The 15,650-nt window shown below is 35.4% G+C and overlaps 2 protein-coding genes across 5 annotated transcripts in view; one reads left to right on the top strand and one right to left on the bottom strand.

Moving 5' to 3' along the window:
* Positions 1-7,411: 7,411 nt before the first annotated feature.
* tmem106c (transmembrane protein 106C) lies at positions 7,412-12,820 on the top strand. The gene is made up of 8 exons (XM_077710585.1): positions 7,412-7,658; positions 7,900-8,154; positions 9,287-9,350; positions 9,427-9,586; positions 10,360-10,500; positions 10,595-10,644; positions 11,767-11,820; positions 11,968-12,820. The coding sequence occupies exons 2-8, from the start codon at positions 7,926-7,928 to the stop codon at positions 12,095-12,097; spliced, it is 828 nt and encodes a 275-aa protein (XP_077566711.1). The 5' UTR covers positions 7,412-7,658; positions 7,900-7,925; the 3' UTR covers positions 12,098-12,820.
* A 704-nt stretch (positions 12,821-13,524) lies between these two features.
* The window catches only part of tns2a (tensin 2a), a 52,263-nt gene continuing 50,137 nt past the window's right edge, over positions 13,525-15,650 (bottom strand). For all 4 annotated transcript variants that reach the window (XM_077716940.1, XM_077716948.1, XM_077716957.1 and 1 more), the window contains one exon: positions 13,525-15,546. In XM_077716940.1, the coding sequence (XP_077573066.1) occupies positions 15,408-15,546 (139 nt within the window). In that variant the 3' untranslated portion in view covers positions 13,525-15,407. The remainder of the gene's footprint in view (positions 15,547-15,650) is intronic.

Here is a 15,650-nt window from a genome sequence, read left to right as displayed (position 1 = left end):
CTCATTATACAAGTACGGTATTTTCACGACTATAAGGCGCACTTAAAAGTCTTAAATTTTCTCCAAAATAGACAGTGCGCCTTAAAATCCAGTGCGCCTTATATATGGAAAAAAACAGAAAACCAAAAACGAAAAACCACCACTGTCGTATATTAAGAAAACACAAACGCCTGAACTGAAACAATACTGTTAAATATGCAGATGCCATTTTAGTTTACAACATCTTCCATCATATAGCTCCTCCCCCACTGCAAGATTTTATACAAAAAAAATCCAAAACATCAACAATGGCTGGCTCTAGAGGTGACTGTGTAGTGAGTGCTTCATACCTGGAAGTCAATAGCAATTACCGTATTTTCACCACTATAAGGCGCACTTAAAAGTCTTAAATTTTCTCCAAAATAGACAGTGCGCCTTAAAAACCAGTGCGCCTTAAATATGGAAAAAAACAGAAAACCGAAAACGAAAAACAACCACTGTCGGATATTAAAAAAACATAAACGCCTGAACTGAAACAATACTGTTAAATATGGAGATGCCATCTTAGTTTACAGAATCTTCCATCATATAGCTCCTCCCCCACTGCAAGATTTTATACCAAAAAATCCAAAACATCAACAATGGCTGGCTCTACAGGTGACTGTGTAATGAGCGAGTGCTTCATACCTGGAAGTCAATAGCAATTACCGTATTTTCACGACTATAAGGCGCACTTTAAAGTCTTAAATTTTCTCCAAAATAGACAGTGCGCCTTATAATACAGTGCGCCTTAGAATACAGTGCGCCTTATATATGGAAAAAACAGAAAACCAAAAACGAAAAACCACCACTGTCAGATATTAAAAAAACACAAACGCCTGAACTGAAACAATACTGTTAAATATGCAGATGCCATTTTAGTTTACAACACCTTCCATCATATAGCTCCTCCCCCACTGCAAGATTTTATACAAAAAAATCCAAAACATCAACAATGGCTGGCTCTAGAGGTGACTGTGTAGTGAGTGTGCTTCATACCTGGAAGTCAACAGCAATTACCGTATTTTCACGACTATAAGTCTTAAATTTTCTCCAAAATAGACAGTGCGCCTTACAATACAGTGCGCCTTATAATACAGTGCGCCTTATAATACAGTGCGCCTTATAATACAGTGCGCCTTATAATACAGTGCGCCCTATAATACAGTGCGCCTTATAATACAGTGCGCCTTATAATACAGTGCGCCTTATATATGGAAAAATGTCATTCATTGAGGGTGCGCCTTATAATGCGGTGCGCCTTATAGCCGTTAAAATACGGTACTTCATATGATAAGGAGCAGCTTCAGGAAGAAGGCGATGAAGTCAAAGAGGGTAAAAGGAAGTGGTTGTTCCAGGGAATACTTTTACTTCGTGCCAAGACGTTGAAGTCTTACATAAGCATGCTAATAAGCACATTGGTCCTTCTTTGGTGTTTAGGGTCAAGCTCTACAGACAAAAAGGGCTGAGTCTTTATATATAAGGGAGACTCCCTATTAGCTTAGTATGAATACATATTTTATTTTGTTTATATTTCCTTCCACTGTGTAGTTTGCTCCTGACTTCTACACCTTATCTGTCTTCTCTCTTGGGGATTGTCCAACACTTTGCTCCTATTTTCTGAACTGATCTCATTTGAGTAACAGTCACGTCTTCCTTATATGAGCACAGAAGGATAGCTCTAAGCAATGGTGCGTCATCTAGGCAATAACTTCTTATTAGTTTGCTTCTTGTGAAAAATATCAGATGGGACAGTTGAACTATCTGGTAGCTAGATCTGCATAATGTCAAATCTACTTTTAGTTTGTAAGATAACAGATTTGAATGCAAAATAAAGAATGGACTTGGTGAAGAGTGTACAGATAGTCTACTGTTGTCACCAGTCACATTATTAATAAATAAATACATTCCTAGAGTGTTATGGTAGTGTTGTAGAGTTGACTGGTGAAAAATACTTCCTTTTAAATGTTAGATCAGGTGTGTCAAAGTGGCGGCCCGGGGTCCAAATCTGGCCCCTCGCATCATTTTGTGTGGCCCGGGAAAGTGAATCATGAATGACTTTTTGTTTTAGGATCAAATTAAAATGAAGAGTATAGATGTAAATTACATTTCCTGATTTTCCCCCTTTCAAATCAATAATTGTAATTTTATAAATCCATTTTTCTGTTTTTAGTTCAAAAATCATTTTGAAAAATCTAAAAATATATTAAAAAAAAGCTAAAATAAACAGTTTTATATCTAAATCCTGAGTGCCGACTTTCTGTTTTACGATCAAATGAAAATGAAGAGTATAAATGTATATTACATTTCCTGATTTTCCCCTAATTGTCCCCCTTTTAAATAAAGAATTGTCATTTTTTAAACATTTCTTCTGTGTTTTTAGTTCAAAAATCATTTTGAAAAATCTAAAAATCTATTTAAAAACCCCTAATATAAACATTGTTTAAATCTATTAAGAAAACTGAATATTCAGGGCTTTGAATCCAGTTCTTTTAATCCATTTATTTAAAAAAAAATCTAAATATTATATCTAAAAATGTCCCGCCCACAAGTTGACATTAAAGCGGCCCGCAAACCAACCTGAGTGTGACACCCCTGCGTAAGACAATATTATATTTCTTCATTATAAAATGTATTTTCACCAGCAAAACTAACACACACACCCCATAAAATCTCTTTTTAAATTAGTGCATAACTTTTTAGTAGCCAAAGTAAATGTTTGCACTCCATTTTTTGCCAAATTATCAACTGTCAATCTCCATTTAAACTGGATTAACGTATTCCTTAAAAACTGTTCACAATATAATGTAATGATTGTGATGAATCTTATATTTTGAGTATCTCATAGTCCCTCCAGGCATTACCATGATGTCATGCAGGGCCTTCTAGTAACTACACATGACGATGAACTGTAAACATAAATGAGCCACTCCTATATAGAAAACATTTAAATCCCAAGCTGACACCTGCAGCTTTTCCTTCTTTGCATGAGTGGTAAAATAAACATTTGTCCAATGCTAACATAGACAAAGTAATACCCAAACTCAACATCACTGTCGGTTAACTATTGACAAAGTAGAAGTAAACCTATATCTGATGATTTAAAAAAAAAATCAGGTTGGATTACTAACATCTGTCACTAGAATAACAATACCAGTGACTGACTAAAACAGGAATGTCTGGGAAAAGTTCCCAAATGATTGTTATTCATCCTTGCACTTTCATTCTGACAGCATAGAATGAGGCCTTTTGTGTGTCGACATATTTAGGTAAAGTAATAAGCAAATAAGTAGACGATTTTACTGCGGGTTTCTAGCCAAAACTTTTCTTTTCACACAGATTATATAAAAAAAAATAATGGTCATTGTTGCATACATCAAGTCATTGGAAAAAAATATGGTTTTTTTGCAATTTTACCCAATCTCTTTTCTGTTATTTGGATCATTACTTAAACCAAGAGTCTCAGACTCACATGGGCCGGACCCTTTTGGATATAATATATATATTATTTAAAAATATATTTTAAAATAAGCTGAAATAAACATTGTTTTAGATCTATAAAAAATTGATTATTCAGGGATTTTAATCCAGTTCTTTTAATCCATTTATAAAAAAAAATAAAAAAATAAATAAAACTAATATATATATATATATATATATATATATATATATATATATATATATATATATATATATATATATATATATATATATATATATATATATATATATATATATATATATATATATATATATATATATATATATATATATATATATATATATATATATATATATATATATATATATATATATATATATATATATATATATATATATATATATATATATATATATATATATATATATAATTTTTTTTCATAAATGGATGAAAAGAACTGTATTAAAATCCCAGATTATTCAGTTTTGTTATAGATCTAAAACAATGTTTATTTTAGCTTTTTTAAATATATTTTTAAATTTTACAAAATGATTTTTGAACTAAAAACACCCAAAAAATTGATTAAAAAATGACAATTATTGATTTAAAATGGGGGAAAATCAGGAAATGTAATATACATCTATACTCTTCATTTTAATTTGATCCTAAAACAGAAAGTCGGCACTCATCATTTACTTTCTCGGGCCACACAAAATGCCGCGACGGGCCAGATTTGGCCCCCGGGCCGCCACTTTGACACCTGTGATTTAACCCGAATTGGCATTTCCTCTTTGAAGTAATTTGCGTCAGCGAAAAAAATATATAACATGAATTAAAAAGAACAAAAAAGGCAAAAATGCTAGTCAAAATTAGGGAAGAGTACTAAGATAAAAGCCTGATTTGGCAAATAAACTGTTTACTTTTACTTTAAATATGCTGTTTGTTGTAAATATTATGACTTGAACTTATTTTCCTGTGACCACGTTTACCATGTTTTTACCAAATTATTCATTAAAGTTGTAGAAAAACGAATTCAGTGAATCATTTGTCCTGAATGTTTGCTGACAGACAGGACAAAAAGGTTCTTTCTCTGCTGACTGACTGCAGTTTGGTAAATCCAAATATCTGAAAAGCTTCCAGGAAACTGCAGAGAGAAAGCACAGGCTTAAATATATTTACCGAACAGTGACATGATGTTCTTTCATGCGTTCAATAGCGGTGCTGACACATCATTCAAAGCCATTATATTTTTTGTGAGATTTCTTTGTACTTATATAAAAAAATATTTTAAAAAAATCCAAATGAACCAGGAAATATTAACTTGAAAAGGATTGAATTGGTAAGTGATGATGGCAGCTTTGTCACCACAACATTTTAATCTGCTTTACTTTTGTGAGAGCGTTTGTGTTAAATTTAGGCAACATGGAAAATGTCAACACTGCTCTCAGTGGAAAATGACAGAGTAAAAACCACAGTAGAAAAGGCAATACACACACACTCAAAGGTGGTTGCCAAAATAGTAATTTATGTTGATATAGGCCTACTGTATAGGCCAAGGGTGTCAGACTCGGGTTGGTTTGCGGGCCGCATTAACGTGAACTGGATTTTATGTGGGCCGGAACATTTTAGATATAATATTTAGATTTTTTTTTTCATAAATGGATTAAAAGAACTGGATTCATATCCCTGAATATTAAGTTTTTTGATAGGTCTAAAACAATGTTTATTTTAGCTTTTATTATATATTTTTAGATTTAAAAAAGGATTTTTGAACTAAAAACACAGAAAAAAATTATTAAAAAATTACAATTATTGCTTTAAAAGTGGGAAAAGCAGCAAATTTAATATGCATCTATAATCTTTATTTTAATTTGATCCTAAAACAGGGTTTTTTAATGAATGGATTAAAAGAACTGGATTAAATGCCATAAATATTAAGTTTTTATAGATCTAAAACAATATTAATTTGAACTTTTTTATATATTTTTAGATTTTACAAATTGATTTTTGAACTAAAACACAGAAAAAAATTGATTAAAAAATGACAATTATTGATTTAAAAGGGGAAAATCAGGAAATTTAATATACATCGATACTCTTCATTTTAATTTGATCCTAAAACAGAAAGTCGGCACTCATCATTTACTTTCCCGGGCCGCACAAAATGATACGTCGGGCCATATTTGGCACCCGGGCCGCCACTTTGACATCAGTGGTATAAGCTATGTATGTATATCCAAGCTCATTGCTCTTGTGAGTTTTTTTTTTTTACATGGTGCTGGAGAAAACCTTAAATAATTCTAAAAGGTACAACAAAGACATTTTGGATCAACCAATGCCGAAATGAATTTCTCAAGGCCATCCCATCTTATTTCAATAAAACAACACAAATCCACATTACTTACATGTTACAATAACAAAGACTTTGTAGTAAAGGATTGCCACCCTACCACTGAAAATATGTGCCATATTATGAAGTACAAAATACAACCTTGTAGCAACTGTATGGGAAAGAATCTCACCAGAAAAAAATAAACATCAGTTAATGTCCTCAGTACCCCAAAAGCTTATTATCTGCAATTAAAAGGTGATGTAACAGTTGTAAATTCATCCCATGGCACAGTTGGGAATGGTACAGTTTTATTGAACTAATAGTTTTCACTCCAAACTATAAAAAGGACTTCAACATTGCTTTTCTAAACGGCCCATGGTCATACAAGCCTGACAACGTTGCCCTTTCACGGCAATAAAAAACAAAACGCTGCTGTGAATTGTGTTTGTCAAGAGCTGTAAAACACCTTTGTATTTGCTCTTTTCCAACAAGGTTTATTCTCTTTAGAAATAAATGTAAATGTCTGTGTAGGTCACTTCTCTTTCTAATCAAAGCTTAACAATTTAAACAGCAAGTTAGCAAGAAGTTGGATATAAGAATTTATTTTTTGAAATAAATGAGATAAAAGTAATCACGAAATTATTAAAAGTGAAGAGACTGTTATTAAAACATACTGAAATAGTTCCCTATTTGTGTTACAATAGCATTTTTTAAGGATTGCAATTCTGCTATTGAAAATGTGGGTTTTTTGTTTAGTTGAACTTTGCTGGGGAAGCCATTTGAGCAACTGAAGTTAAAGATTGCACAAAAGTGGTAAAGAATTGCATCATATAATTGAAATAGTTTAAATGGGTTGTAAATATATTGAAGGAAAGAAAACAAGGTGTTTTGAGTTGTTCCTGTATAATCTCTTTGCAGACACTGCCCTCTTGTGGCTATAGTGTGTCCTCTCCTGAGCTTTAATTTATAGCAAGTGTGTCAGACTCGGGTTGGTTAGCGGGCCGCTTAAACGTCAACTTGATTTCATGTGGGCCGGACCATTTTAGATATAATATTTTGATTTTTTTTTTAATAAATGGATTAAAAGAACTGGATTAAAATATCTGAATATTCAGTTTTTTTATAGAACTAAAACAATGTTATTTTAGCTTTTTCTTAATCTATTTTTAGATTTTACAAAATGATTTATGTGAAATAATAATAATTAAATACTTCTTATGTATCGTGTATTTTCCCATCAATTCTTTGTCATTTTCTGAAGATCAATTATTGGAAATAAATTAGTTTTTTTGTCAAGCACTGGTGAAAATCCACATTTTTGTGGTAAAAAAAACTATCTACAAACCTGATTTAAAAGAAAAATGGTAATATGTCAGTCAGATAAACAATTCAGGTGCGCCCCCTAGCCTTCAGCACCCCCGCGAGGGTAAATGGGTAACCCTAACCCTAAACCTAAACCTAACCCTAAAAACATACACACGTGTCAGCTTGACAAGGATGCATGGTTAATATATTTTATTTCGCTTTTAAAAAGCAAGCTACATGCAAACATTGCCCACCCCTAATATATAGATAGTGATGACGTCATGATCGTGGAAATGATGAAGAGTCGATCCTTGCATTGATTCGTAATACAACTAAATAAACAAAGATGAACCATGACTACAGAAAATTCGCTTAGACGTATTTAAAAATCCAAATCAACATATTTGCTTAAAAAGACAGCATATTGAGCGCTCCCGTTACCAGAGCAAATATAATAGACACATGCCAAAGCACACCGGTCACGTGATCACAACAAGACAATACGAAGTTGTCCAAGTAAGACAGACAGAAAACTCTTTGTGATGGAAACAAACTAATAAGGTAGACGCGTTTATTTATTTTATTTTTTTAAGTGGCTTTACCGATTTATCGAGCAAATATTTTAAATGGCTAATTTGGACTTATTCTGTCTAATTTTATGAACTGCTCATTAGTTCATGGATGACAGGTAGCATGTTGGCTAGTTTAGATATGACCATCAAAACAGATTGGCTTCTAAATAGTAGTCGTTCTGGCGATTATTATAATGTTAAATAACTTATTTATTCTCACCAATTTGCAGACGAGAAGTGGTGAGCCGAGTGTCACATGGGGAGTTCATTTTCTCGCAGTTATGGCCGCAGACCGTCGAGTTGGAGCCAGAGGCCAAGCGTTAGCTGCGGGCGTGGAAGTGACGAAACCTCGCCAAATTCCGACGACGACTCCTTGGATGGGCTTGTCAGGAGGGAAGATATTGCCCAGTTCCCCTACGTCGAGTTCACCGGGAGAGACAGCATTACGTGTCCGGCGTGTCAGGGAAGTGGACGCATCCCATCAGGTCAGGGAACAGGTGGACCGCCGATCTAAATAGTAGTATATTGTTGTTGTTGTTGTTGTGGTTGTTGTTGTTGTTGTTTAAGTGCACATCCTGGTCAAATTCAGTTGGAATATACTTTTGTTTGCATTTAAAAGCATAAAGGGTAAAAAAGACGTGATGGTTAGCCTTATGTATGAAATGTAAACATATCTAAAGTATGCGAGGTAAGAATTTTGCTTGAGAATTAATGATCTGCTGATCATAGATTCTTGAGTTCGAATTTCATCGTTTTAGAGTCAGTTATACAGCAATTTACTGTTCAATGAGCCTATCCCACATGTTTTGGAGATGTGGAAGGAAATTCAAGTACCCGGAGAAAACCCGTGTGAGTCCAGGGTGAGCATGTAAATTCCACAGTGAGGGTAATATTTGGGATTTAATCCTCAATCCCAGGTGTGGGGGGCCGGTGCGCGAAAAAAATTGCAAATATAAATTGGATTACACTCTGGTTATGGACCCGAATAACCGTGACCGGACGTTTGGTCGCCGGTCTTTTGGTCCCTTTTGGTCGCTGGTCAAATGTACTTAGATATTAAACAGTACTTAGATATTAAACTCTCTCCCATGAATATAATTTTGAGAGCTGGTTTCGACAGTAAACTCTCTGTCACCATTTGACCGGCGACCAAAAGACCGGCGACCAAAAGACCGGCGACCAAAAGACCAGCGACCAAAAGACCGGCGACCAAAAGACCGGCGACCAAAAGACCGGCGACCAAAAGACCGGCGACCAAAAGACCGGCGACCAAAAGACCGGCGACCAAAAGACCGGCGACCAAAAGACCGGCGACCAAAAGACCGCTGACCAAAAGACCGCCGACCAAAAGACCGCCGACCAAAAGACCGCCGACCAAACTTCCGAGCACCCTAATAACAAATAGTAGTATTTTTTTTGGTAATATTGAACTCATTGACAATGACAGCCATTTCCTTCATTGAAACCTTTCTCTTCAGGGACATTGCCATCCACAGTAGCCTATGTATTACATGAGTTCCCTATGTAGGATAAACAAATGTAAAAACAATTGAATTGTTGTTCACAGTCTAACACTAAATCAGCATGTTGCCCCATCACAATCAATCTCCCCATCAGGTCAAGTCAATGAGCTGGTTGCATTGATTCCATATAGCGATCAAAGGTTGCAGCCTCAAAGAACGTAAGTCATCAATACCCGCACTACAATAGAGTGTATCACATGTATACAATAACCCTCTATCCTCTCTATTTCCCAGCAAGCTCTATGTAGTTCTCTCCATTTTGCTGTGTTTCCTTGCCTCCATGCTGGTGGCTTACTTCCTCTTCCCCCGTTCGGTTATCGTGGTTGATGACGGGATCAGCGTGGTGACGGTGCACTTTGACCCCGCTAACTTCAACATCCAGATGAATTTGACGGTGGGTGTACATACAACCTACATTATGTATACTAAATCGCAGGGAATAAGGAGACAGATAAACATTCATGCTCATACACATATACCTAGGGGCAATTTAGAGTGTTCAATCAGCCTACTCTGCATTTTTTGGGGATGTGGGAGGAATCCGGAGTACCCGGAGAAAAGCCACACAAGCCCAGGGAGAATATGTAAACTCTACACAGTGAGGACTGACCTGGGATTGAACCCTCGATCCAAGAACTGTGAGGCCAACGTTATAAGTCAAAATACATGACTTACTACTGAATCTAAATGACTGATTTTGATAGATTCGGGTTGGTTCGCGGGCTGCTTTAACGTCAACTTGATTTCACATGGGCCGGACCATTTTAGATACAATGAGATTTTTTTTTGTATAAATTAAAAGAACTGCATTAAAAGCCCTGAATATTCAGTTTTTTTATAGATCTAAAACAATGTTTATTTTAGCTTTTTTTAAATATATTTTTAGATTTTACAAAATGATTTTTGAACTAAAAACTGAAAAAAATGATTTAAAAAATTACAATTATTGATTTAAAAGGGACAATATCAGGAAATTTAATATACATCTATACTATTCATTTTAATTTGATCCTCAAACAGAAAATCAGCCCTTATCATTTACTTTCCCGGGCCACACAAAATGATACGGCGGGCCAGATTTGGCCCCCGGGCCACCACTTTGACACCCTGCCTTAGAGATTTACAGTATATGCATGCAGTAAAAAGAATTTTGCATCTTCCCTTTAGAGCACACTGAACTTCAGCAACCCAAACTTTTTCTCAGTACTGGTGGAGAGTGTCAGCTGCCAGGTGCTATATATGAAAAACGTGATTGGCACGCACCTGCTTAATAACGTCACTACCATCCTACCACTTAGCGAACGTCAGGTAACTCGTCTTCAGAGGCATCGTCACATCATCCTGAACCGTAATTAGAAAATACTCGATGTAACTGTGCCATTTTTCCTCTTTTATTGTACAGGTGAACTATACAGTCAGCGTGGAAATTGGTAACAGTGCAGCATACGTCTAGTAAGTGTTATATACAAGGCAAATATGAGTACTGTATTGTTTAATATTTGTTGTGTGAAGAAAAAATGCGTATAATCCGGAACGTGTTCTAAACTTTGCTCCAGACCTAAAGGCTGATATCTTACTTTTTCATTAATTCTATACAAGTATATTGTTGCATGACCAAAATTCCCAATATTAATAATAATAATAATAATCGGACATAGGCTTTGTCATCATCACTGACTCAACTGTCATCATACCCAGCTGCGTGTGACGAAATTGGTAGTGCTTCTCCATAAGGTACGTTTTCTCGGTAAAAGACCCAAATACCGTATTTTCACGACTATAAGGCGCACCGCATTATAAGGCGCACCCTCAATGAATGACATTTTTTCCATATATAAGGCGCACTGTCTATTTTGGAGAAAATTTAAGACTTAAGTGCGCCTTATAGTCGTGAAAATACGGTAAGTGATAATTTTCGACTCGTAGTTTAGCATTCTGCCGTTATGGATACATCGCATCACCCCCCAAGCGAATCACTTACCTCTCACTGTCTTTCACTTACCTTCAGTCAGCCAGTAGGAGGCATATCACCAGCCCAACGTCTTTTCATGTTACCTCACCCCGAAGTTATTACACAGAAGGGATTGTGTGTCGTGCTACCGCAAGTTTTCAGTCCTGATGGATGTGGGGAAAAAAACTGTTGTTAAGCCTATTTGTCCGTACTTTGTGAGACCTGTAGCAAGGAACCTGAAACTGGAACAGTAGAAATACTCCGATGTTAAAACAACAATTATGAAATAATGGAAATACCAACAAAATACATGGTGTTATTAAACAATGAGTAATTCTTGTTGGTTTTATTTTAACTGGAAACTCTAGATGGACATGGCAATAAACATGTATAATTTATTCCTTACCAAATTGCTGCTTATTTTAAAATCCGATTATTTTAATTAACTGCCACAATATAACAAATTCTGATTAAAAATGCTTCACAATCACTTATATTAAATTAACATTCAATTTAAATCACTTACAGTAATTGGGTTTCTATACGCTGGCCCACATGTAATCCAAAATTTACCATTTTTAGTTTTTCTCTTTAAATTGTGTTGGTTTTTTTTGTCTTTTCAGTGCCTATTGCACCATGCGCAGCATCAAGGTCCACAACATCCTTGTTTTTATGCAGTATGTACACTACTATATACTTTCATGCTATTACCCCAATACTATACCGTACATAGTAAACATTAAAAGCTATGAACTCGCAATACAGTTATTTTGGGGGTATTCCACAGTGTCAGCAACTATTGTCTTTATCTGTGTTTTTTTCAGAACCTCAGTGAAAACCTCACAGATGGTACGAACATCCCAGAATAGTCTGGAAGCGTACCACTATGTCGATTGTGGCTCGAATACTACATACCGCCATTGGCACTCCTTCTCGAGCAGTATATATCCCTAGTTTTGAAAGAAATGAGGAAGACATATTTGAATCTTTGAACAAAATGTCTCCAACCTGAGAAGCTTGATAAATATATTTTCTTTAACAGGTACTAAAACACTTCTCAAACCTCTCAGGCAGTAAATTGCAGTTGTAAAGTACTTACCCTTTGCCATAAATAAGTTCTGTAATGGAGCATGTTTGTGTATTTCCTTAAAATGCACATTTGAAATGATGTTTATAAAGTGCAGTCAACTAAGAGGCTTTCATTGAGAAAAAAATGTAAGAATAAAGATTACTAGGCCTAGTTTTGAAAGCATACCTTATTAAAAAACGTGGTTCTTTATAAACAGTACATCTTAAGTCAGTGTGCTGCTACACCAAGAATATGAAGCCAAACACATTTGATTGTAACCTGATAAAACTTGTGCACTTTTTCCAATTAGGATCAAGTGAAGCCACTTTCCTACCTCATAGTGTATTTGAGCAATTATTCTACTGCTTTGAAAGGTGTGCAAAATGTCATAAGCCAAAGCCAATCACACTGGAGAATCTACATATGCTATTATATCGATGTTTTGCCTAATCCTTTGAGTACTTTTACTTGAATCTTGTGACATCAGATCAATATGTGTGGTATTTGTAAAATGATGCTTTCTCTCACTGATATAAAAAGTTTTCAAATGTGTGTTCTAAAGTGAAACAAAGACAAAAAAGAAATGGGAATAAATACAGTTAAAACAATCACATCTAATCTCATCTCTTTTTCTGAACTGCTTTATCAGTAGGGTTGCGGGGGTGCTGGAGCCTATCTCGGTTGCCAGCCAATCGCACGGCACAAGGAGACGGACAAACATTCACTCTCACACCCATACCTAGGGGTAATTTAGTGTCCAATCAACTTACCATGCTGAGAGGCCGACGTTCTAACCCAGGGGTGGGCAAACTTTTTGGCCAGGTGGCCAGATTGACTTTAAAAATTTGACAGATGGGTGGGGTCAGCACATGATACGATACATATAAAAAAGTGCATCCGTTAACAGTACATATGAAACATAAACAGAAAAAAAAGGACTAAAGTATGAACATACTCATCACTCATCATTAAAGTAAAAAGTATAAAGTACAAAGTAAAGTAAAAAGGAATGTTAAGAAATATTAAAATGTAATTAAAAAAAGATAGAGGGGCTGTAAAACACGAAAAACAAATAAGAGTGGACAGAGCTACTGTCACTGGCCTCCGCGTGACAGCGCCATCTTGGGGATAAAGAAATAAAATAAAAAAAATATTTCGACAACGTCAGCGGGCCGGATTAAAACGCCTCACGGGCCGGATGTGGCCCGCGGGCCGTAGTTTGCCCACCAGCGCCACCCTGTTAAAAGAATGTAAACATTATTTCCTCCTTTCACCAACAAAACTCTAAATAACCAAATTTTTAAAAAAGTGATTTATGTACCACATCATGATCACTTTATTCGAGCTTCTGAGTACAAAATAGCAATATATAGATATACAAAACATTCCTTTTGTTACGTCTCAAACGTGGTCCTATAGCTGCATGTGAAAATATATTACTACATAATATAGAGATCCACATGTGGAAAAAAATACAAAACAATATATTATTGCTGTAATAAGTGTAGTGTTTTTTGAGGGTTCCCACAAAAAGGACCACACACTAAAAATAAATGCATAGCAAAGCTACAAATAGCAATTACATACAAAAATATAACTAGATAAAAAGCTTATTAATTCATATAAGAGTGCTTCATCTTTGGTTAAGTACATTTTTGGGCGCCATGTGATAATATAGCGTAATACAATAATGGTATAATAACAATACATCCTTCGCTTTTCAGTTTCATTTTTTTTACTTGCGTTACTTCAGTTAATATCGGTATAACAGCGCTGGGTCACCTAAATACAGTATTCCCTCGGTACTTCGCGGTTCAGCTTCCGCGGACTCAGAGCTTTGCAGGTTTTTTGGGGGAAAAAAATACAAATATTACATTGAAACAACATATTTTACAGTTTTTTTTGTTATAACATGAATTTCACTCTCTCTACCTGTATTCTATATGGTGTACTGTATACAAGGGGGTAAAAAAATATTTAAAAATTTTTAAAAAATGAATTAAATTCAAATTAAGCATTTTTGAAGGGGAATCCCTACTTGGCGGAAATTCACTTATCGCGGGTGGTCCCGGTCCCCATTAACCGCGATAACCGAGGGAACACTGTACTTTTCAAACTCTTAACACGCACAGTTGTAAAGTTAACATTCCTATTTTCACTCAACAGTCTCACACTTGTTCTCATTAACATTGTATGAGCGAAGTGAATTAAACAGGATTGTCGTTAATGAATGTAATTATATGACATTAAACAAGTCTTTGGTCTATTTTGATTTCAGGTGTCTGTTATGGTTTTAAATAAGTTTTGACATTACAAATTATCTTGTTCACCGCTTAATCTGGTCTGGGGCCACACGTTGTTTTTCAACTTAAATTTTGAGACAAACAAACAAACAAAAATATTCAACAGAAAAACATAACTACAAATATATATATATAGATCAGTGCTATACTTATGAACGTGTGTATTGAGTAAAAAATCCTTATGCAGCATTGACTAAATTACAAAGAGTAATTCAGTCATTTACCATTGCTATTTCTGCTAAATCAAATATATGTACTGTACATGGGGAGAGAAATGTTGTCCTTTCATAGCCAAAAAGTATGGTCAAATGCTGAAAAAGTTTTTGGAAGATAGGTTTGGTTATCAAAACATCGATTAAATATTTTGAAATAACTTCATAATAAGAATTTTTGATGGAGAAATTTTGAAGACATTCTTTGAAACCAGTGGTATACTAATGTTATATTGATAGATCAATGTTCCCTCTAAGATGCGCGCATGCGCAATTGCGCACTAATCTCGTCTTCTCTGCGCAGCAGCAATCAAATGGCGCGCAGTAAATAAAATCCAAAGTTGTTTTTTTGTTTTTTTACCCCTTACCCCATGATGGCGCCGTTTACCCGGCAGCCAGTGGCAGTAGCTCTGTCCACTCTTATGTTTTTTGTGTTTTACAACATGTGTTACATGAAAAATTAGAGGGAACATTGACATGCACCTGCTTACGGCAGGTGTGATACTTGTGTACCCATAACGAGCAATGATGATGTCACTCACACTGGTACTCAGTGCGCTCAGGGAGGTCGTCTTTCTGCCCAGACCAACGAAAAATTAGAGGGAACATTGATAGAAATTGGATAGAATTTCTGCATTATAATCCAAACCAGTGGCCAATCAAAGTACTACAGCTTGCATCTACCGGCGTTGTGACAACATGACCTTGTTGATGAAGTTAACGATGGCCGTCGCAGGTTGCTCAGGGTCCAGTTCGGCAAACAAGTGGCAAACGTTCTCTGCCATGCTGCCTGGCTTCTTGGCAATGAATCCGAACACTCTGTGGGAAGAGCAAAATGGTGATATTATATGAGAGGTGGCTCAGTAAAACCGTGATCATCTTGTCTCATTCATAACAGCACCTTTCCTGAATTGTTCATCTCA

Source organism: Stigmatopora nigra, chromosome 1, assembly GCF_051989575.1.
Source record: "Stigmatopora nigra isolate UIUO_SnigA chromosome 1, RoL_Snig_1.1, whole genome shotgun sequence".
NCBI lineage: Eukaryota > Metazoa > Chordata > Actinopteri > Syngnathiformes > Syngnathidae > Stigmatopora > Stigmatopora nigra.
This window is presented reverse-complemented; position numbering and strand designations above follow the sequence as displayed.